Source organism: Vicugna pacos, chromosome 9, assembly GCF_048564905.1.
Source record: "Vicugna pacos chromosome 9, VicPac4, whole genome shotgun sequence".
Lineage (NCBI taxonomy): Eukaryota > Metazoa > Chordata > Mammalia > Artiodactyla > Camelidae > Vicugna > Vicugna pacos.
The window spans coordinates 63471525-63494853 of NC_132995.1; the positions used below are offsets into that span (position 1 = coordinate 63471525).

Consider the following 23329-nt stretch of genomic DNA (forward strand, 5'->3'; position numbering starts at 1 on the left):
AGGCCTGGCGGGGAAGCGCGTTGGCCCAATCACCTCGGCGGGAACTCCAACTAACCAATAGGAGGCAGACGCAGGAGGGCGGGCTGAAGGGGTCGCGGGCGCACGCGCAGCTGGGACTGGGGCCTCTGTTGAGTGGCGGTGTGGGTGAGTTGGGTACAGGTGGACTCGTGTTGGCCCTCAGAATCCCCGAGTAGCCACCGCTGCTTCCTCCTGCTCTCACCATGTTCCTCACCCGGTCTGAGTATGACAGGTCTGTGTGGCTGGGGGAAATGGGGTCGGGGTTACGGGTGGGCGGGCCCGTGGCCGGGTGTGGGCCTGGGTTCTGCCGTGTCATGGGGGTGCCCCAGGAACCGGAGTCTGGCCCGGCCTGGGGATCTCTTGCTCTTCCCAGACACCCGCTGTGATTCTCCAAGCTAGATTTGCGCCTGTCGGCCGCACTTGTCCTACCGCTGAGTCACTCCTGGGTCCTAACTCGGCGCGGAAGCGAGAAAACTCCGTTTTGTGCTTGGGGAAAGAAGGCTGAGGGGCCGGGACTCCTCCGACCTTTAACCCGGAGAAGGCCAGGAGTCACCCTCTCGCCCGTTCACCTTTTCGTGCCAAGTATGACTGCCTTTTTTCAAATGTAAACGTACTGCCTGGACGAAAAAGCAATTAGAGATCACTTAACGGGTGTGACAATTTCAGCTCCCTTTTCCTTTTAGGCGTGCAACCTTGTTTTCCGTTTCTTAGTTGTGGGAATAGAACAGCCATTCCTTTGATTGAAATGCGTGTTGAGATGTATAGTCTGCAAAAGCGGGAAGGCAGTCTTAGCTTTGCCCAAATATCGTGTCTGGAGTCTGATTTTATGGGAATTGGAATATAGAGTGATTCTCAAGAGTTTTGTCATCATGCGTTCCACTAGACAGGCCTTTTCTGACTTTTAAACAGTTTAAAGCAAGTTATTTTAAGTGTGTGTTAAGCACCAAATCTGTTTTTGAAATCAAGGCTGTGAGATTGTTGTATTTATTAAAAAGAAAAAAACCCTTCAGAGCTTGGAAATGTTAATATTAAATTTTACATACTTATGCTGTAGACGTTTTTACTTTCAGTTTCTGTTTTGCTCAGTTAAGTTTCACGTAACTATTACTTTTTTTTTAAGCCAGGAAAGGCAGATGTTTTCTTTGTACTAGATGACTTGAGAAGCTGCATTTCTTGTCAAGTATACGTTGACCCTGTCAAAAGTATTATCACTTAGAACTATCCCCCTCCTTTAAAAAAAAATCTTTTTACTGACTCATAGAAGATATATGTGAAGTTTTAAAACTGACTCCTTTTCCTACTGTCCTATAAAATGACTTTGTTAGTCAATATTTAGCTTCCAGAACATTGAAGAGAATCATTTTGGGGTGATATAATATTGAGTTAGGGTGTGTATTATAGAAATTGTTATCCTTATCAGAAAGGCTTTATTAAGGTTTTGAGATTATTTGCTTAACATCTTTATTGACTGCTTTGTGTTTTATTTTTGTATCTTCGCAAAGAATGCCTAAAACACAGTCATTTTTTATCCACTTAACTAATGTACTTGAATGCTTGCTGTGTACAAGTTCTAGTTGCTGGTCATATGGCAGTGAACAAGGTCACAATCTTTGCTTTTATATGGGAGACTGCCTTTTAAAGAACTATTTGCAAAAGTAACTATAGAGTATGTCAGAAATGTATTCATGTTATTAAAGAAATTCAGATCAACACTGTAGAAGTGTTGATGGGAGAGATTGCAGTCAATATTAGGGGATTATGGAAAACTTCAAAAGGAGCTGATATTTAAACTGAGTCATAAGAGTAAGATTTTAATAACTGTGGATAGTGAGACTATATAGGATGAGGCAGAGACTGTAGAATGAATAGTTTTGAGGCAGAGAATATAGGATGAACAAAGGAGGGGCAGTGGGAAAGCACAGTTCATGTTTGGGAAAATTCTAGTCTGCTGGCACACAGATGCATAAATGAGAATGGGGAAGATATGGGAAAAACAGGATGTTGGAAGATACTGATTGGTTTTTAATGTGAGGTTGAGGAGTTTGGGTCTTATTCTGTAGGCATCTGTGTGTCAATTGTTTTAAGAAGTTACATAATCATAATTATATTTCTTAGAGATTAATTGACTGGATTAGAGGAAACAGTCAGTACCGGTTAGAAGGCTATTACCATTGGTAGGTGAAAGGTAATGAAGGCATTGAGAATGGAAGGGAGTGTTGAGTTACTGTGGGGAAGGAACTGATGAATTGATATGATTTGGCATATGGTTAATACGAGAGAAGGGGAGGAGTGAGTCAGACCATTCAGAACTTTCTAGCTTGGGGAACTAGGAGATTGGAGATGTTTTAAAATAAAAATGAAGTAGGGAATGGCAGGATATGGAGCTGATTTTGCAAGGATGACTGGATTTAAGAAGATATTTCAGATTGGAAAATGTTGAGTGTTTGGTGCTAATAGACTATGCAAGTGGAAATGCTTGGGAGGTGTTTAGATTAATCAGGAAAGAGGTCACAGTGGTAACAGATTAGAAGTAGTTGATGCTTGGTATAAATGAAATAACCCGGAAAGTTTGAGAAGAGAGCCAGAACAGAGCCCATATTAGGGAGGACATAGTAATATCAGGATGAAGTTCCTGAATTGGGGTGAAAATACTATATTCATATTCACATAGTACCTTACACTTTACAAAGTGCTTTCATAGTCTATGCAACTCAAAACTAATTATCTTATTATACAGGCAAGATAGTTTTTTTTTTAAGTGTTCCTCAGAGTCCTAAACTTCCTTTTAAATAACTTTAGGGATAATACCTCTGAGGGAAACAGGAGGCTAGGATGGTGAGATTCTCCTTTGACTCCTGATGTAGCCGGAACAATTCACAGAGACAGTATGGTGAAATAGTTGAAAGCTTGGTCTCTGCAGTTAGATTGCCTAAATTCTTATTCCAGCTCTACCTCTTACATGCTGAGTGAATTGGCTAAGCTTATTACTCAACCTCTGTGTCTCAACTTCATCTATAAAATAGTACCTACTTTAGAATACTACTTCATAGGATTGTTCTGAGAATTAAGTGGGTTAAGTCATTTAAAGGTTTACAACAGTGCCAGGCATATAGTAGATATGCAGTAAATGTCAACTTGTATTATTATCTATTTTATATTTGGAATATATATGTATAAATGCCTTTTTAAAAAAATTGCGGGGGGGGTAATTAGGCTTACTTATTTTATTTATTTTTAGAGGAGGTACTGGGGATTGAACGTAGGACCTTGTGCGTGCTAAGCATGTGCTCCACCACTCGAACTATACCCTTTTCCCTGTATAAATGTCTTTTGAAGAATGTTTTTAAGGAAACAAATTTGAAAACACTACTCTATATTATGTTACATGTTATGAAATCTAGACTCCATAAGCCAAGGATCATAACTATTTTCACGCACTTGTTCAAATATTCTTAAAGTGTGCATTGTATGCTGCAAGCCTTTTTAGCTAAGACTGTGATGCCTCTTTTCCAGAGGGATTTTTAACAGACCAGAGCAAGGAAAAGTTGGGAGGTGTTTAAGGGAGGAAAGCAGCCTGGCATGTAATTGGTATAATATTTTGAGTGAATTAACTAGGTTGGGCTTTAGGAACTGCCCAAATCTCAGTCTGTTGTTAAGATAACATACTAATTCATACAATTAAATAGAGAAATGTCCTTGTGACTGACTTTTACTGAAAAGTAAGATATTAACATCAGATGCACGTAATGGGAAGAGGATAAGGATAAATGTACATTTTCTTAGGAATTGCCTGGTAGTTTGGGGGCATGAATTTGCTGAAGGAATTCCAAATTGATTCAAGATTGAGGCTGAAAGTCATCTGCTCTCATTAGATCAGTTTGAAGATATTCTGGGAGAGGGGCAGAAATGTTCTATATATGGGTTCCATTCTCTTGAAAAGCTGTTAATGTACCAAAAAATAGCTACAGATTGTTGTGGACAAAGGAGAATAATGACTGTGTGTACTTCTTGTAGCCATCTAAGCTAGATGTCAAATAACTTGGGTTTAGTGTCTCCACACTTATTTTTTCTAACAATTTTAATGCTTTTTTGTTGTTGTTCATTTGTTTAATTATAGGGGCGTGAATACTTTTTCTCCTGAAGGAAGATTATTTCAAGTGGAGTATGCCATTGAGGCTATCAAGGTATAGTAGCAAATAGGATAGATTTTGAAATTTCATGGCAACTTAATTTGGAGTAAATGTGTTTTAGCTATTCCTTTAGAAAATGTTCTTTATCTCCCTTTAATCAACCACAATTAAATATTTTTACAACAATTTCAATCACATTCCTAACAACTGGGTGAACTATTTTGAAACTTTTTGGACAAATAACTGCTTCATAATTATGTAAATAGCTTTTTCTTAGTGGGGTTGGAGAGACATCTTTGTGTTTATAATCTTCTTGGCCCTAAAAAGAGAGGTATAGAATTCCAGTTAGCACCTGGGAGATATTTTGTCATCCTGAACAAATCATTTAACTGATTACCTGTACTCTTGTTGGTAAAGTTGTGAATTTGTACTGTACCTTTTTGGGACTGAATAAGAGATGTGTCCTGTAATCTAGCAACAGAATCGAATAGTTCAAACCAGTATTCAAAAAAGTAGTTTAAAAATAACCTATCTATACTTACAGTTAGTTATATGGGATCTCTGTTTGCTGGATTATGAATAATATAAAGTCTGATTGAGATCTAAATTAGTATTTTTACTAATTATAATAGAATAATCCAGGCATCAGTATTTTTAAGGATTCCCTTAGTGATTCTAGGAAGGATGGAGAATCTCTGATCTAATCCAACTCTTCACTCTGTTTCAGTCACCTCTATATCCCTAAGCAGCTTCTTTTTTTTATAGTTCTAGCGACAGAATATTTTCTCACTAGATAGCTCATTGTGTTTGAAAACAGTTCATAATGGTTTGGAAGTTTATTCTTGTATTGAAACAAAAGTTGAAAACTTCCTGAACAAATTTCTTCTGTATAGCACAGGGAGCTATATTCAGTATCTTGTAGTAACCTTTAATGAAAAAGAATATGAAAACGAATATATGTGTGTGTGTGTGTATATATATATGTATATATACACACATTATTGGGACATTGTGCTGTACACCAGAAATTGACACTTTGTAACTGACTATACTTCAATTAAAAAAAAGGGCTAGCCTCCTGAAGTCTCCTTCAGTTGGTACTTGAACCATACAGGATGTTTAAACCTCTTCCATAAGACAATTCCTCACATATTTTTTGAAGAGAACTATTGTGTTTCCCTCTAAGTTACCTCTTGAAAGAGTGTATTAGGGGGAACTGGTTGTATGACAATCTGGAAAAGGGCAAAGAAGATTCTTAGTTGCAGACACAGAAGTGAAGGTGGAAGCATTATGATAGATAATGGACAGAAAATGATGGGCCAGCTACAGAAGGTGCCTATTTTCTATTTCTGATCATGTGTGCCCTATATTTAAACCATATGTTACTATGAAGTTGGAGACTATCACAATTCCTAGCTGTAGCATTTATTTTGAGCCTCAGCTAAGATAATAGTTCTATCCAGATGTGCCAGCCAAGAGTAATTATCAGGATTTTTTGGTTCTCCTTAAGCCCCTTGGTGCTAGTAATTTCCAGGTTGCTTAGAGATAATGCGATAGTATCTGATCTCTATAGCCCTCGATTAGGTTAGGATAGGGATAGTGCCATTAATGTTGCTACTTAACCTGTGTGAAAATTCAGACTCTTAGCTGTTGAAACAACCTTGTTGTTGTCTTGGCAACTTAGGAGCACCCTGTGTGAATGCAATTTGATAACTGTAAGGAGTTAGTAGTATGAAAGGAGCTGGAGAAATGACTAAAAATGGCTGACAAGTAAACATTATCACTTAGAGGTACTGTGCTTTGTGGATGGCATGGGTGAGATATAGCCAGCTGAGGTGGGGGCAAAGTGCCTTTTAGAGTGGGTTTCTTGTGGGAAGGAGTGGAAATCTGTGACAGTGCCAAAATTATTATATTATACTGAACATCTGGACATTGGTTACTATGCTAGTGAGTTATGTTAAATATACAATACATAGTTCAAATGTTCCCTTTCTTCCCTTCTCCCTCTTCTCAGTCCCACCCAGGGTGGGAATGGAGTTTAGGCAGAATTGTAATGTTGAAATGTCTGGGAATACAAGTAATGTACAAAAGAAAGTTATCTTGATTTTGATATATTTTATAAAATAGCCTGTCTCAAAAATATTTACCCTTTTTTGGAGTAGGAGCTTAGAAAGTTATTTAGGTTGGAGCCCAACTTAAATTGAATAAGCTGAGAATTTTTTCTTGTGCTGCTAAGCACTTCCTCCACAAAATAATTATAGGGACTATTGACATTGTGGACGAGATAATTCTTTGTTGTTGGGAATAGTCCTATGCATTGTAGGATATTTAGCAGCATCCCTGGCCTCTACCCATTAGATGCCAGTAGCACTTACTCCTCCAATTGTGATAGCCCAAAATGTCTCTAGACTTTGTCAGTTGTCCCCTTGGGGGTAAAATGGCCCCCAGTTGAAAACAACTCTGCTAGGTAAAATTAAAAAGTAGATATGAATTCTGTCCTGCTTGAGAGATTCAATATCAATATACTATACATAAAACAATTAGAGAACAACTAAGTGCTAAATTGAATTCTCTGGCAATGGTTTCTGACTTTTTTAATTTTATAGTTGACCTTTGAACAAGGTGGGGGTTAAGGGTACCAACCTTCCAAGCAGGCTGTAAAATTGTCCTGTAATCTGTAATTGGTCCTCCATATCTGTAGTCCTGCATTCACCTGTTCAGCCAACCACGGATCAGTACTGTAGTACAGTACTGTACTTACTACTGAAAAAAATCCACATGTAAGTGGACCATTGCAGTTCAAACTTGTGTTGTTCAAGGGTCAACTATATTTTTAAGGCATACCTGCATGTAGTTTTAGAGTCAGAAGGTAAAATAGTTTTATAAACCTTGTAACAAAAACAATCCCTCCTTCATCTTCTGCTTCTCAGGTATAACACTTTAAAGTCTTTCAGCTAATTTTCTTGGCATTTACTTCCATATCTCCAAGATAAAAACACAGGCTTATTATTTTTTTCACTTAGGTATTATCCATGGGCTTTTTATTGTGAACCATGAAGATTTCTGCCCCCAATGACACATAGATGTACAATTTCCTACTGGGGTGGGGATAGGGCAGTTTTGTCAGTAAACATCATATCTATCATAATTTTGTTAGATCATTAGTCAACATTTATATTAGTATGACTGTGTAAATGCTGTTCACACCTCAGCCATTTTTCTGTTTCTGTATAATACTGTTTTCCTAGGAGTCAGTGGTTCTCTTTTTAAAAAATTTGCCCAGTTTAGTATGTAAATACAATAATTCATCCCAGAGGTCTCTCCAAGTTATATGTATCCTCTCAAAACACCCAGGCACATTGAGTAGCCTGTTCAAGATTCTTAAAGAAATCTTTGAGTCTCTGACCTGCTCTGGTCTGGACTGGTTCTCTGGGCCTGCTGCACAGCTGTGCACTCAGGATTCATCAGCTTCGTCCTAGGAACTCCCTTTAACTCCCCCTTGTGTTAGATCCCAAGTCATTGTTTTTTGATGTATTCCTTCAATTTGGTAGACTCCATTCTCCAATAATTTCATAAATTATTTTTAAATACCAAACTTTTTTTTTTCTTTTTTCTTATTAGTACCCTGTTCTTGTTTTATGGATGAAGTATCTTCTTTTTTCTTCAAGGATAAAAAAAATTTTTTTTAAGATTTTTTTTTCCTTTTCGAATTAGTCAGATTCTTTAGAGATGTTTTTTAAACTGCAGATCTTGATTCATTAGTGGACATTGAATCAATTTAATGGGTTACAGGAGCATTTCTTTTTTAAGTAGAATGGAGCAGTAGGTCTTAGAATGCCTTGCCTATAGTACTGGTGTTTCTTTTTTTCTATTATATTTATTTATTTGTATCTGTTTGTATATTTTGGTCATGATATAAAATACATTTCTTAATGTAGATTTGGGTCAGAAACTTTGAAAACTACTGCTCTAGAGAAAACTGCCTCTTCTCATTTCATGCCTGGAGGGTGTTTCTGGCTGCTGGCTTCTGAGAGCTGAGTAGGGAAAGAAGGCTGGGGTTCTTAACACTAAGCTTGTCAGTTTTTACTTAATCCTCCTGTTTTCTCTTGTAGTACTCCCGCCTTTGACCGTGCTTGGTGTCCCCCAATCTATAGGCCCGCTGTTTTACCCTCTCCAGAGTCTTCTGCAGGAGTGGGAGTGGGAGCCATCATCTGGTTTAAAGCTAGATAGGGTAAGGGATCTGGAAATCTGTTTCTTAAGCAAACATTGAACTAATTTTATAATTTTTAGCTATTCCATTTCTATTTCCAGAGGTCCTTGCTGCCATCATTCCCTTTTTGGGGGGGGGGGTCCTGTGGTATAAATCAGGTTGTTTCTTGACTTTCTTTACCACTGGCTTAGGATTTGGATATCTTAGGTCTACTCAAAGTAAATTACCACAAACCTGTCCTCTTTCTTTAAAATTAGTCACCATGTCTCTGCTCATTCTCTTTGTCCCAGTGGGTTTATCCTATGCCCCACTTAAACCCTTCAATCTCCTATTATCAAGCTTGGGGAAGAAGTAGAGCTAATGTATGTATTCAGTCTACACCTTTACTTAGGAGTAAGAGCACTCATTTTTTACATAAAATTCTTTGACAGTTCAACTCCTGTAGTTATGCATGTACCATTGATTAAGAAAATATACAGTAAAAAGCAGGTATGTACATTTAATAACCCTTCTAAATAAAGTCATAACTTTACACATTTGAAAAATAAAACACGTGTCAGACGTGATCCTTCTGTCTGCAGATGTGTTAAGCATGTATGCATAACGGTTCATGAAATTCTTTGGAATACTTTGCAGTAAAAGACTCCAGAAGTCTGAGGCTCACACTAACAGCCATTGCTTTGTAGAACTATCTAAATATAATGGTTATCGAGAGGGAAGAGCACATGTAGTCAGGAGAGGCTTTATGAATGATGGGTGGGATTTAGATAGGCAAAGGGGTAACAGCATGAGCAGAGGTGCAAGGGTAGGGGATGATATGGCATGAGAAAATGGGTTTAGCTATACCTGAGGGATTTTGTTGGAGAATAATAAGTAATAAAATTGGAAGAGGAAAGTAGGATTAGGTTTTGAGGACTCTGGAAGCTTACTTGGATTTTATGTCACAGGCAGTATAGGGAGATACTAGTTCTTGTGAAAAGGAAAAGTATACTAAAAGTAGCATTTTATTATATCAATCAGGGTATAACATGAAAGATACATTGGGAGAGAGAGATTAAAGATAGGGAGACTAAGTAGAAGGCTGTTGAAGTAATCTTGGCATACAATAAAGTAGCTCACATTTGTTGTTGGTTTACTATGTGCTAGTTACCATTTTAAGCATTTCATGTGTTAGTGTGTTTACCCTTCTTGATATGTAGGTTTTATTATTATCCCCATTTTGCAGATAAAGAAACTGAGACACAGAGGGGTGGGTGACTAGGATGGTTGTATGGAGATGGAGAGATGAAGTCAAGCTACGTTTTAGACTGCTAATGTCCTTGAAAGATTAAGTTAATATTTTTAGGTTGTTGGTGGTGTTTCTTTTTTCTTTTTTAAGTAAATTACTTTTCTGGAGGTTACGTAGATTTGAGGGACATCACTTTTGGGGATAGATCAAGGTAGCAGAGGTAAAAAGATACCAGGTCCAGAAAAAAACATTAGAATTTTATTACTTTCTTGCCCATTACATTTAGAACTTTAAAATCTGCCCCCTCCCCAAAATGGGCATTAAAGTTGATCATTTTCAAGATATTTTTAAGACATTATTGAACTTCCCAGTTTGTTTTTTTTTTTGCGGTGGGGGGTAGTAATTAGGTCTGTTTGTTTGTTTGTTTGTTTATTTTAGTGGAGGTACTGGGGATTGAACCCAGGGCCTTGTGCGTGCTAGGCATGTACTCTACCACTGAGCTGTACCCTCCCTCTGAACTTCCCGTTTAGAAGCACAAAATTTGGTAAATCAATGTTCTCGCCATTGATAGGAATAGTACATTATTTATTAGGATGCTCCTTATTCTCTCTGTGTGCTAGATATGGCTGACTGAAGCTTCTATCATGTGAAGATACACAGAGAGATTCCTGGTGAGTATGTGAAACTGTTCTTTTATTCCTATGTGATAACCATAACCTGTTTCTCTTTAGCTTGGTTCTACCGCCATTGGGATCCAGACATCAGAGGGTGTGTGCCTAGCTGTGGAGAAGAGAATTACCTCTCCACTCATGGAGCCCAGCAGCATTGAGAAAATTGTAGAGATTGATGCTCACATAGGTAAGGAGTCGGGGAAAGCTGTTCTGTAGGATCTGGCCTGGGTTGATTAGTCTTCTTTGATGTTCTAAGGGAGGTTCACTAGATGAATGTCTTATTCCCTTGTTAGCTATCACTTTCCAGGTAGTAGGCCAGTGTGCATGATATAGGAGTAGGGAGCAGTTGTAGTATTCACCTATTTCCAGAAGTTCCTTTCTCCCTCAAATTTAGACTTGGCAGATGTGATGATTGTTGAAATACATAAAGATTGAATCATAGACCTGTTCCCCATGGTGGCTGAGTCTTCACTGATGCATAACATTAGAAGGCCACCTGGAGCAGAGGATTGTGTGGGAACCTAGGGGTATCCACTAAGAAAAGAGAAAAGTTTTAAAGGTCTTCAGAGTGACTAAGGTTCAGAGAGTATAAAACTTTGATCAGATTGGTACTCTTCCTCTGTTTTCAGATTTATGGTTTTATTCTCTATCTCCCCCTACCTTTCCTTCCTCCCTTTTTTGTATCTGTTCAACTCCCCTGCAGTAGCTTCTTGCATCACTGTAACATGATGAGTAGTTCTGCTTATTTATAACATGGCATTTTAGTTGACTATCCACATTTTCTTAAGCTATCTAGTCATCTAATTAATAAAACATTGGTAAAATAATTAATTGCTTGAAGGCATAAGAACCAAATGCCATGGTGACTCAGGGACCATGACATTATCTCCCTTATAGATGTAGAAACTGAGATTTAGTCTCTTAAGATTAAAATACTGTATCTACTTTATCTCACGCCGTTTGTCTTTCGTAGGTAGGTCAGTGTCATTTCATCCAACATGTTGAGAACCTACTATGTGCCAGACTTTGTGCTACATACCAGGGACACAGAGAGGAATGAGACATAGTCCTTGTCTTCCAGTAGACAAGGTGGACATGTACATAAGGCATTACAGTTAAATGACACAGGTATTAAGAAAGGCTGTAGTGTATGCTCAGTAGGGCTACAATGGAGGAAATAATTAGTTTTGCCTGGGGCCAGTGGTAGTTGAGCTTTCACAAAAGGATTCCATAAAGGTGATGCTTGAGCTGAGCTGAATTCTGAAAGATGAGGAAGTGTTTACCAAGCAAATAAGTGTCTAGTTACAGCAGGGGAGAGCACTCTGGTCAGAAGGAATAAAAATGAGCAAAGCCTTGGTGGTATAAAATATAAAATACTGTGGCACAAGCAGTTTGATATGACTGGGAGGTAGAATGTGGCAAGAAATAAGTGGAAGTACTTCTGTATCACACTAAAGAGCTTGAACTTGATCCTTCTTGCACTGATGGCAAAGGTTTTAAGCATTTAGATAACATGATCAGATTAGGATTTTAGAAGGACCATTCTGATGGTAGTGTTGAAGGTAAAGTGAAGGGGGCTGAGATGAGGCAGGGAGACCAGTTAGGAAATTTTTTTAATAGTCCAAATAAAGAGATGATGAAGGCTTTAACCAAGGCTGTGGCCAGAAAATGGAGACATAAGGGCTAATGCCAGACTGGCTAATCAGATAGCGATTAACAGAAGTTGGGATTTGATTGGTTGTGAGGGCCAGGGAAGAAGATGGAATCTAGAAGGGAAGTGAGTTGAATCTATGGTATATCCAAGTAGATATATTAAAGGAGTCATTTGGCTTTATGGGTCTGAAATTTGGGAGTGAGACCAGGTTGGAAATTTAGATTTGAGTCATGATGTATAAGTAACAGCCATAATCTTGGCATCTTGGTCCATCTCTAATATAATTAGTTATGTTTGGTCAGGAATTGAAAAGTCTTTTGATTTTATTCTAGAGTCTTCCACTGAAACTCATAATGAGATAGTTATTTTTACCCTTGTTTCTCCTGTTGGGGTGTTAGTATTTGCTTAGTTTGAAAGTGCATCATGGTCTACAAAGAGTGCTAAAGGAATGCTTGAGAATGTAATATGTGGAAATTCATGTTTGATTAGCTGCTCTTCTCTGTCTCCTATCTTAATAGTGGACTTCTGTGTCATTGTGGTTGGTTTTTCATTTGTTCTTGATATAATTATACTTGTGTTCAGTGCAGATAATCCTTCCTATCTGATCTCTTGGGTATACTGCTTTGTGATTCCTGAATGACTGCTATGGTTTCACTCCAGAATTTCAGTATTTCCTGAGTGAATGAAAAGTTCTACAAGGATTTGACTATCAGGTCACTTTTGCTTTTACATTACAGGTTGTGCCATGAGTGGGCTAATTGCTGATGCTAAGACTTTAATTGATAAAGCCAGAGTGGAGACACAGGTAACATTAGCATCATCTCTCCTTTTTACCATGATGCTTGAGTCCCTTGTTTAGTGATGATATGACTGCGGGCTGTGCTGCAGGTATCTCTGTTAATGTTGGATGTAGCTCTTGGGAGTGATTTTGGGTGGAATCCCTGGTTATGCTTTCTGAGAATTGGAGTCTAGCTTCCAACCGTTGCAGCTTTAAGGAAGCCGTGGTAAATAGTGCTGACAGTCTCTTGCTTCTTTTTGATTTGGCTTATATAAAGCAAGCATTGCACTTCATTCTGTTCCCTAATTGACTTTCTACGGGAGCACCATAGCAGGAGGTGGACATAGCTAAAGGAATTCTCCCCCCAACTGCCTTTGCTGCTAGGCTTGCAAATAACAGCTCTCCTGAGCAATAATATGTACCAGGTGATAAATACTGATTAGCAATACTGTGATTTTTTTTTTTTAAACTGAGCCCCTGCTGCCTGGTAAGGAAGAAATACCTGATTGGTAAAATTTTTTCTGCTTATTTGGAAGTTTACTATCAGTACTTATATAAGAATGAGTCATTTAATTTTAACACCAACAGAATGATAAGATAGGATCTTTGAGGGATAGTGGCATTCAGCTATTAGCTTTCACTTAGCAAAAAAGATAAAACTTGGTGCTTTGAGGGGTTAACCCTGTTTTTCAAGGGAGCAGTCCTCTAGTCTATCATTGCATAGAGTCTTTTTGGTATAACTTTATTTCTGGAGCTATTTCTCTTCCTCTAATGTAGTCCCAAGCATTTGAGTTTAGGGTTAAGGAAAACACACGGGAACTTGAGCCGCCAGTTTTTAACCACAGTTCAAAGGGATGTGCGTAGTGACATAGTGGGCCCTTCAATGCCCTTCTTATTAAAGGTAGAACATATTTTGCTCTTCTTTTAGAACCATTGGTTCACCTACAATGAGACCATGACAGTGGAGAGTGTGACCCAGGCTGTGTCAAACCTGGCCCTACAGTTTGGAGAAGAAGATGCAGATCCAGGTGCCATGGTGAGTGTGATGTTTGTGTCAAGTTTTCTTGCTGTTCTGTGGAACTTAAGTCATTTGTCCTCTGAGCATACCTTTCCCAGTCCTTCTTTCCCCTACTTCATAGCCATGTACCTTAATACCTCCTGCTTTTTGGTTCTAGTCTCGTCCCTTTGGAGTAGCGCTCTTGTTTGGAGGAGTTGATGAAAAAGGACCCCAGCTGTAAGTACCAGTTTCCATTTTTTTCCCCTGCTTCCTTTTTGGGATAATTGTTTTCATTTGGGTTGGGACTGGTTGTTTAAATCAGCTGAAAATATTATTGTAGAGTTGTAAAAATGAAGGGCTTCTAATTCTGTAAAGTTCAGTGATTCTGTGCTGTGTATACAAAGACAAATTTGGGGATGTTTTTTTTAAGAACTCCGCTATTGGAACCAGTGCTAATTATGGAAAGAAATTAGAAGTAACTTTGTTACCATAGTCAAGGTGTGTTTTAGAGCCTTGCTTTGGAATATTGGTTTGCTCCCTATCAGATAGTGTTTGGATAGGCATACATAAGCACCATATTTATATATACTGTATATATATAAAGTATATTTATATATACTTCTAAATCCCTGATTTAGTCATTGTTAGTTTTCTTAAACACTTTTTAAAAGATCTGATTTCTCCAGCCATAGAACATCTTCTAGATCTGTGCCTTAATATTTCCTGGCTGCAGGGCCAAGCATTATATTTTTTTAGTGAGACATTTGTTATGTAAAATGCCACCATTCCATGCCAGCATTTTAATCCTCTTCTTTTTGGTGGTTTTGCAGGTTTCATATGGATCCATCTGGAACCTTTGTACAATGTGATGCTCGAGCAATTGGCTCTGCTTCAGAGGGTGCCCAGAGCTCCTTGCAAGAAGTTTACCACAAGGTAACTAAGCATTCTCACAACTTTTATTAATATTTTTTAAAATCAGTATAATTTACATACAATAAAACGTACATACCTAAGAGTTCAGTTCTATGAGTTCTGATAATTGTGTACACCCTTGTAACCACCACCTAAAACAAAATACAGAACACTTCCATCAGCCCCCCACAAAATGCTTGCCTCCTCTCCAGTCACTCTGTCCCTCCCTTTCAGCCACATTTGCCACTGTAGATTAGCTTTGTCTGTTCTTTGTATAAATAGAATCATACAATTTGTATTTTTGTGTCTGCCCTTTTTTGTTCAACATACTGGCTTTGAGATGCATTCTTGTGCTTGCACGTATCAGTAGTTTCTTGTTGGTGAGCGCTATACCATGGTGTAGATGTACCACAATTTGTTTATCCTTTATCTTCACAGTTTTACTTAGTAGTTTATCTTTCCTAGTCTGGCTCTTCAAGCAAGTGGGCATTTGGCATTTTGTATCTTTGTGGGGTGGGAAGACTTGGTATTGGGTAACTCACTGTAGTGGCTGAGTGCTGCCATACTTATTGTTCAGGTGGTTTCTACAGGGATGCCTGCTTACATCAACCCCTCATAATATTGCTTTTATATGTGGAGGAAGTTAGGTACTAAACCATTAGACTACTTCTAGGTCATTTGGAAATTATTATTTATAGGACATTAGCAATATTATCTAGCTTCTAAGTTAAAAGAAGGTAACTAGAGAAGTGTAACCATTTCCCCTTCTTCAGAGATCACTTACCATGTTAAATTTGGTGACTTTGTTCTGGTTTAAAATGAGACTTTTTTTTCTTTGAATAAATATACCCTACTTATTTACCATTGACTTGAATTCTGGAGATACTTGTAATGCAGTGTACTTATTAAGATGTTTGATTTATTAATATTTGCTAAATCATTTCTTCAGGGAGATATAGGGGGCATCTTTGAAGGAAGGATTATGTACAATTAATGGCCACTCTTCTTACCCTCTTTGTTTCAAGTCTATGACACTGAAAGAAGCCATCAAGTCTTCACTCATAATCCTCAAACAAGTAATGGAAGAGAAGCTGAATGCAACTAACATAGAGGTATTTTTCTGTTTTATTGTTTTTTATTCAGATATCATAGCTGTCATTACTGAAGATTAAATAGATGAAGATAATCACATTTTTATATACTCAATTCTTAAGAAGTTATTGTTATCCTTTGAATAAGCAACTTTAGTAATGGCAGAAGCCAGAATTTGATGAGTTAAAGAATAAAAGGGAATGATAAAGTAGACAAAATGAGAGTATGTTACTTTCTCAAGAAGTAATTAGTGGCAGCAGCAGGCAGCATTAAAGAAAAAGATTTTTGTCTTTCAAGGATGGGGAAAAGACTGGAAAATACTACAATAGTCTGAGAAGAAACTAGTGGATATAAAAATGTTAAAAGAGTTAAAAGTGGAAGTTAGATAGTGATGGAAACGTTCTAGAAGAGAGAAATCCTGGTATAAATGAAGGAATTGATTTTGAAAAATAGAATTGATTCAGCATTATATTGAGTACCCATTATATGCTGGGTACTATGTAGATGCCAGGGATACAGAGACAGAAAATCCAGTTCCCAGTTGAGTAGTGGCTGTGTGGTACAGAGGACATACAGATAATAACAGCTTGGGATGATACTTCTATAATAGCAGTAAGAATGGATTGACACAGGAGCATACAACTTATACTGGGGCATTAGGAAAGCTTACTGGAAGAGGTGATGTTTGGAAAAGGGAAGAGAATGGTGTTCCAGGAAGAGGGAAAAGCACATGTAAAATAACATTGTGCATGAAAGGGAACTTTGAGGGTTTTGTCTAAATGCTGGGGTGTGAGATGTGTATAAGATATGGAGGTGGCAAGAGATGACATTGGAAAGACATGGACCATATTCTGAAGACCCTTACTTAGGATGCTAAGAGGAAATAGGAGAAAAGGAGGTAAAGAAGAGTAAAGATAAGGAAGGTTTGGAGGTGAATCAGAAGAGAGGTCCCATATACCCCTGGCGATTGTTAGATTATCTACAGAGGGTGGGTGAAGGCAACAGTGCAGTTAAGAATGGGAAATATTTGGAAAAGTCAATATGGATAGGGAAAAGAGAAAACAGGGATGAGTGAAAAGATTGCTGGGCCACATTAAAATACTAGCTGAGGCTGGAATCACAAAACAAATTGTTGTAAAAAGTCAGGGTAGTGGTTACCCTTGGAGGTATAGTATATATGTATTTTATGGTTTAATTAAAAAAAAATTAAAGGCCAATTGAGGAGGCTGTAATCACAAATCAGTAATTAAACCAGTCAGCACTTACCAGGATACTTTTCAGCTATATCAGCATAGATTGAGAAAATGTATCATCGGATTAATCTCTGGCAGAGAATTGACTGGTTATGGGCAGAAGAATGGAGAGAGTACTGGAGAGTATTGGTCCATCTGTCAGCAGGAGAGCCGGGTTCCATAGGCTGCAGTGAAAGGGGCAAAATTGGATGCCAGAATGACGGGATGGCCTGAAGTTGGGAAGGTCTGAGAAGAGTCGGAGAGAGAATTGGAGGGCAGAGTGGCTTGCTCCTTGAGCAGTAATGGGAAGATGGGGGATTTGGAATGGAAATGGAAAAACTTTGTAAATTGTTGTTTTTTCACCTAATTAGCAAAGATTTGGAAATGCTTCTTCCTCTTCATGCCAGCCTCTGAGATGATGAGGTGCAACAAATGCCTTGATAACCCCATCCTGACCCTTAAGAGGGATTTTGTCAGTTCCTTTCAGACTTTGTTTTCTATGCTACTGAATGAGATAGGCTGTTGGCATTTCCTCTAAGACTATCTTCTTGCTACCTTAGGGTAATTCATGTGTGGCTCTTTTGATTTCACCGTGAAGGTTCTAAGGCCTGCTTGGTTGAACTAAAACTGTGAAGATATTTTTCAGCTTACTCAGTTTCAATGCAATTCCAGTGTTGCTTTGAAGAGATGATCAGGTGTGTCTCATCCATGCTCTACTACTTACTGCATTAATACCTGACCAGAGTTTTCTTCACTTGAAAAAAGGGGCACTTCCACTTTTCCAAGCTCTAACTCATGGTTTCTAAACCTGGGTGTCCATCAGTCTTTGGCTGTCTAGCAGAAATCTGTATTTTTGAAATCTCCTTGGGTGATTCTGATGGTCAATGTAAGAAGGCCAGGCATTTGGGAGCATTGGTCCAGAAAGAGCCCATCCTCCTCCATCTCTTTAAGGTCCCTGCTCCATCAGTTGTCCTGGGATCACCAGCCTCTCCTCTACAGCTGCTTCCCCTCAAAAGGGAAAACTTACAAGTTGCATCTTTCTTTAGAAAAACAAACAAAACCCACCTTTGTTAATCTTTCTCTCTACCTAGTATCCCTTTTTAAAAGATCAACTTTGTTGAGGTATAATGTACATTCTGTAATGTGCACCTGCTTTAAGTTTACAGTTCAGTGAATTTTGATAAATATATAACTCTTGTTTCTGCCACCACAATCAAGATATAGAATATTTCTGTCATCCCCAAAAGTTCCCTCATGCCCCTTTTTAGTCACTTCCTTCCCACTGATCTGCTTTTTGTCACTATAGATTTGTTTTGCATGTTCTAGAATTTCTCATAAATGGATCATACAGTGTGTATTATTTTTGTGTCTCACTTCTTTCACTTAGCATGATTTTGAGATTCAGGAGTCTGTTACATTTTATTGCTATTCCATTCATCCTCTTTTTAAACCTTTATTGTTGAGCCTCTTCCAAACAGAATCTATATTCATTGTCTTCACTGCCTCACCTCTCATTTATTCCTCAATCACTGCCATTTGTTTCTGTTATTATTCCCCCTGAGACTGCTCCTTGCTAAGATAACTCCTGTTCATGAGATCTCATGATCATTTTTAAGACCTATTATTGGACCTTTTCTGAAGCAGACACCTCAAATTTTTGACAATTCTAAAACAAAACTCATCATCTTTCCTGAAAACCATTTCCTCTTCCCATATTTCTAATCCTGATACCACCAGTGTACCTGTCATTCATGGCAGAAACCTGGAAGACTTTGACCTTCCTTGTCTTTGCTGATTTGTGTTTTTACCTCCTGGTGAATAACTCGCATATCAGTGCCTCCTCTTCATCCCTACTCTCAGGGTCTTCTTTTGTTCAGGACTTCATTTTTCTCCTGCCTTGTCTATTTTCAGAGGTTTCCTAGCTAGTTTTCCTGCCTGTAGCCTTGCTCTCCTCCTTTTCATTCTATTTCCTCTGCCAGTGTGCCACTGAAGTGGATTTTCTAAATTGCGTATCTAATCTTGATTGTTCTCCACTTTTAAAAAGTCTTTTCTGACTCTTACTGTCTGCAAGATAAATTCCAAACTTCTTTTAATGGCACAATAATTCACTACTTCTTAAGGCATAGGTTTAACCTGTTAGGTATCTTGCTAAGCATTTTACATGCAATTATCTTTTAATCCTCACACCAGCCCTATGAGATAGGTATTCTTATATCCATTTTACAGGGAGGAAACTGAGGCTTTGAGAGGGTAGGACCTTATCCAAAATAACAGGGTTGGTAAATGGTGGAGTCAAGATGAGAAACGAGGTCTGATTTTGGTCCTGTACTTTAAACCATTTTAATATACTCTCTATGAGCTGTGAACTACTACCTCTCCAATTCATCTCATCCCATGTCCAACCTCTGCTCTAACCATTCAGAATTACTTTCAATTTTGCAAATATGCATCTTGTGTCATGCTTTTATGCATTTGCATGTTCAGTCTGCCCTCTCAACTGTCAGACCCATTCTTGCTATGCTTTAAGACACAGCTCAAAGGTCACTTCTCCTTGAGGCCATCCTGCATCCGTCCCCAGATTATTCCTTTGTGCCCTTAGGCTACGTACGCTGGGCTTTTTTATAAGACTTACTGGACATTAAAAGCATTTGGCCTCTAGCACTCTTAGTAAATAAGACAGAGACTCTTCATCTTTGGATCTCTTGTGCTTAGTACAACTATAACTAGTACACAGGTGCTTGGCAATTAATTATTGATCAAATCAATGAAAGAAAATATGTTTTACCTGCCTCATAGATGTTTTTTGAAAGTAAAGTGAGATAAATAGAAAAATATCTTTCATATTCATCATGTAAATAAGTGTATCATTGTGTAAATGTGAGGGGTTATTTTTACTCATCTAGTGATGAGTACCTTCCTGAAGGTAGTATTTAAAAGTATTTAAAGTCTTAAGTAGTATTGATTTGCAGCCTGGTTCTATAAGACTGTTCTAATTCAGAATTTGCCCAGTTTCTGGTTTTTAGCCCCAATTATGATTTGGGAGAACTTGGATGTGACTGTGAGCCATGGGTCACTTGACAAAAAATTCTTCAGGCCCTCACTCTTATCTGGTTTATTGACCTTATATCTCTCTGTCCTCATGCCCTTGAGAAAAGCAGTAATAACATTTATATATTTTAATTTCCTTGGAATAGAACTCATGGTCTATATGGACACCAGTAAGTTATTTGACAGATATTTTAGAAATATGTTTGGGACTCTTGTATCATTTCATGTAATTGGATAGATCTTGAAGGAGAATCGAGTGGTGACTGCAGGCTTTGAGAGAACATCTTTTTAGTCTGTTCCCAGACCAGATCTTCAGGTGTTTTAGGATGTGCAGTAATAAGTCTTTTTCTAAATTTTATCTGTAGTTGAGGCAGAGAATAATAAACATCATGTAACTGGATTATGCTAATTCTGACATTTTTCAAATTATACTAAATATCAGTAGTAATATTATTCAAAAAATGCCCTACTATGTTTAATTTTAAAGTTAAAAAAAAAGATAATGTAAGGAAATGGCATTTTAAACAAATTAAACACAAAAGCTTTTTAGGCAAACATGATGGCACCTGTTTCTCAGTATTACCCAAAACAAGGGACTGTGTTGTCAGCAGAGATGATGGGGAAAATTTAATTTGAAACTAACCATCTAGTGACACTAGTCTTGTATTGCTTAAATAGGTTATAATCTAGACTGCTCGTTATTACTAATATCTTCAGTCATGTAACTGTTTTTCTATTGTCATTGTTAATGGGATCTTTTCATGGCCAATCCTTAAAAAAAAAAAAGAAAACAAAGCAAACTTTTTTCTTGCTAAGTTACCTTATGAACAATTTTAGAGAAAATAATACCTAATAATAGTAGTTAGTTATGTGGTGTTTATTACAATGTTCTAGGCACTGTTCTAAGCACTTTACATAGATTGACACATTTAATCCTCATAACTACTCTGTGAGTTGGGTGTTATTTTATCTCCATTTTACCAATGGAAATCAAGGTACAAAGTGGCCAAGTAACCCAAGGTCACACACACAAGCTCTACTTGCAAGTGTGTGAATATGCTTTTAATATATTTCTAAAGGGATCTTAACAGAAAAAAGTACTGGCCTCCATTTGCTGCTGCTTTAGTGATCCTCATTGAACTAACCTCAAGAAGTTACAGTGACACCAGGCATTTGGTTAACTATTATGTGGTGGGTTGACCTCAAAATAGAAAATTTGGTCAATGAGATTTTTATTTTGGAGTCAGAGAGCTATTTTTGCTCTCTGCTGCTGGAAAGGATATCCCTGGGACAGCAGATCCCTTATTTCCTAATGAACAGCTGCATCACCAACAACTCCTCCTGACCATGCTAGGGCTACAAGCAGGGTAACCGAGCTCAGCTTATTAACCCTTCTCTGTTTCCTTCCCAGCTAGCCACAGTGCAGCCTGGCCAGAATTTCCACATGTTCACAAAGGAAGAACTTGAAGAAGTTATCAAGGACATTTAAAGAAGTGTGATCCTCAGAATTTCTTGGAGACAATTTCAGTTCTCCTAATTGCCCTTAACTTTTATTTTCAGCTCCATTTCCTTGGACATCCTCCAGTGTATGTGCATTTTTTTATGATGTCTGTACATAAAGGCAGTTCTGGAATAAAGAAAAATTTAAAATATTTAATAGACTATTCTCTTCTAATGCAGTCTTTTGTACAAAATGCTTATGTTAGACTAGGGCAAAAAGGATAGTGATGTTAAATAATATCCCTATCCTATCAGAGTGCCTATTCTAAAATTATTTTAGTGGCTCTTTACGCAGAATCGGCTATATCATGAATTCCTTGGTGTTGACAGAGGAACTCAGACTAGTTCAGCTCTTCCTCATGTGTTACAGATATTAATACCACTGTAAACCCATTTCAGTTCTGTAGTTTCTCTTGAGCAAATAGGTATTTTTGCTACTTTCCTTATATGAAGGAGATGCTGCTAACTGACCATCAAAAGAACATTTTCTTGAAGTCCTCCCCAAAACTGTGATGGTTTGGAATAAGCCAGCTACAATGTTGTATTAGTCCTTGTGCCTTACCAGACAATTTGGAACGAAATTTTATTATCTTCATTAACGTCTGTAGGAACTCTGATGTCAAATTCTGATTATGTGAATAGGCTGAATTCACAATGAATTCATCTGCAATGATGGAAAATGTTTGGAAGAAAAGAATTTTGCTCTAGAGAAACACACATATAAGGAAAATAGGTGACTAGAGTTACATTGTCACCAGTGTTCTAGAGACTGTCCTGGTGATTTTAACTGTTAGTAAATATAACATGATCATGAGATTAATTTCTCTCATGTTCACCTCTTACCAAATGCTAGTGGAAAATGCCATTGAAAAATCATATCAACTTCTGTTTATTCAGATTTAACAAATCTGAGTACCTGTGTACTGTATGTCAAGTAATGTATTAGGTATTGGGGATAGAGGTATGAAAATACCAGGTGTGGTCTGTGGCTCCCATGAAGCTTCTAGTGGGGAGAACTAAATAATAAACAATACCCCATTTAACTCAATGTCGGTTAATGCAGAAATGGAAAAAACATGCTGCTTTAGGGAGAGGTGAGGTGTTTGAGACGTGTTATGGAGGGAAAACACAAATACTACAAAATAAAATAGTTCTTAGCTTCAAGCTTACTCTACTGGTGAAACAGTAAATTTCATACCCTCTATAATTCCAATTACAGAATTCTTAATAGAATTATAGCATTCTTGAAAGAACTTTGTTTTTTTTTTTGAATTTTAAATTTTTCTACAAGGCTTCTTGTGTCCATTTAGACAGAATCAGAGAAATAATCTTACTGGCAAAAGCTAGTTTTGTGATGTGTAACTGCTTTCTATTCTTTCTGCTGCAGAATTTACCTTGGAGAAGAGTAAGGGTCTGGTAATAAGATAAATCTACATATTTTAGTCCTGCCAATAAGGTAAGACCTTAGGTATGGTATTTCACAAAGGAGATCTGACAGTGCAACTATTGTATTTAGTGCCTGTGTCATTAGACAAAAGTGAAATACTAAAATAGTTCATTCACTAACATTTTCTCAGTGCCATATGCAAGGTACCATGTCCCCAATGGCTGATACAGTTTGAGGAAGGAAATACATATTCTGTAAGCATATAATAATAACCAAAAGCAATATATTAAAAAAGCGAAGGTACAGGTAATTCTAACAGCTTCAGAGTTTAAAAGTATATTTAGTAATTTCTCCAGGAGATGGCACTGTTGAGTTGTCTTTTTTTTCTTTTAGACAGTAAGACAATAGACCATTCATCTTTGTGTCACCCAAACAAAGAAATATTCCTATATAGCCCCTCTTCTTTCCCCAG

General features: G+C 37.7%; 1 protein-coding gene across 1 annotated transcript; it reads left to right on the forward strand.

Moving 5' to 3' along the window:
* Positions 1–91: 91 nt before the first annotated feature.
* Positions 92–21622, forward strand: PSMA5 (proteasome 20S subunit alpha 5). The gene is made up of 9 exons (XM_006197400.4): positions 92–250; positions 4136–4202; positions 10318–10444; positions 12649–12716; positions 13618–13725; positions 13865–13923; positions 14517–14619; positions 15624–15710; positions 21382–21622. Exons 1-9 carry the CDS (start codon positions 222–224, stop codon positions 21457–21459), a joined length of 726 nt encoding a protein of 241 aa, XP_006197462.1. The 5' UTR covers positions 92–221; the 3' UTR covers positions 21460–21622.
* Positions 21623–23329: the final 1707 nt, after the last annotated feature.

What these genes read in the sequence shown, in the direction of transcription:
- PSMA5 (XM_006197400.4), top strand. Translation starts at nt 222, where the DNA reads ATGTTCCTCACCCGGTCTGAGTATGACAG. An exon ending in TGCAAGAAGTTTACCACAAG is followed by an intron (nt 14,620 to 15,623) that starts GTAACTAAGCAT and finishes CTTTGTTTCAAG; the next exon opens with TCTATGACACTGAAAGAAGC. An exon ending in TGAATGCAACTAACATAGAG is followed by an intron (nt 15,711 to 21,381) that starts GTATTTTTCTGT and finishes TTTCCTTCCCAG; the next exon opens with CTAGCCACAGTGCAGCCTGG.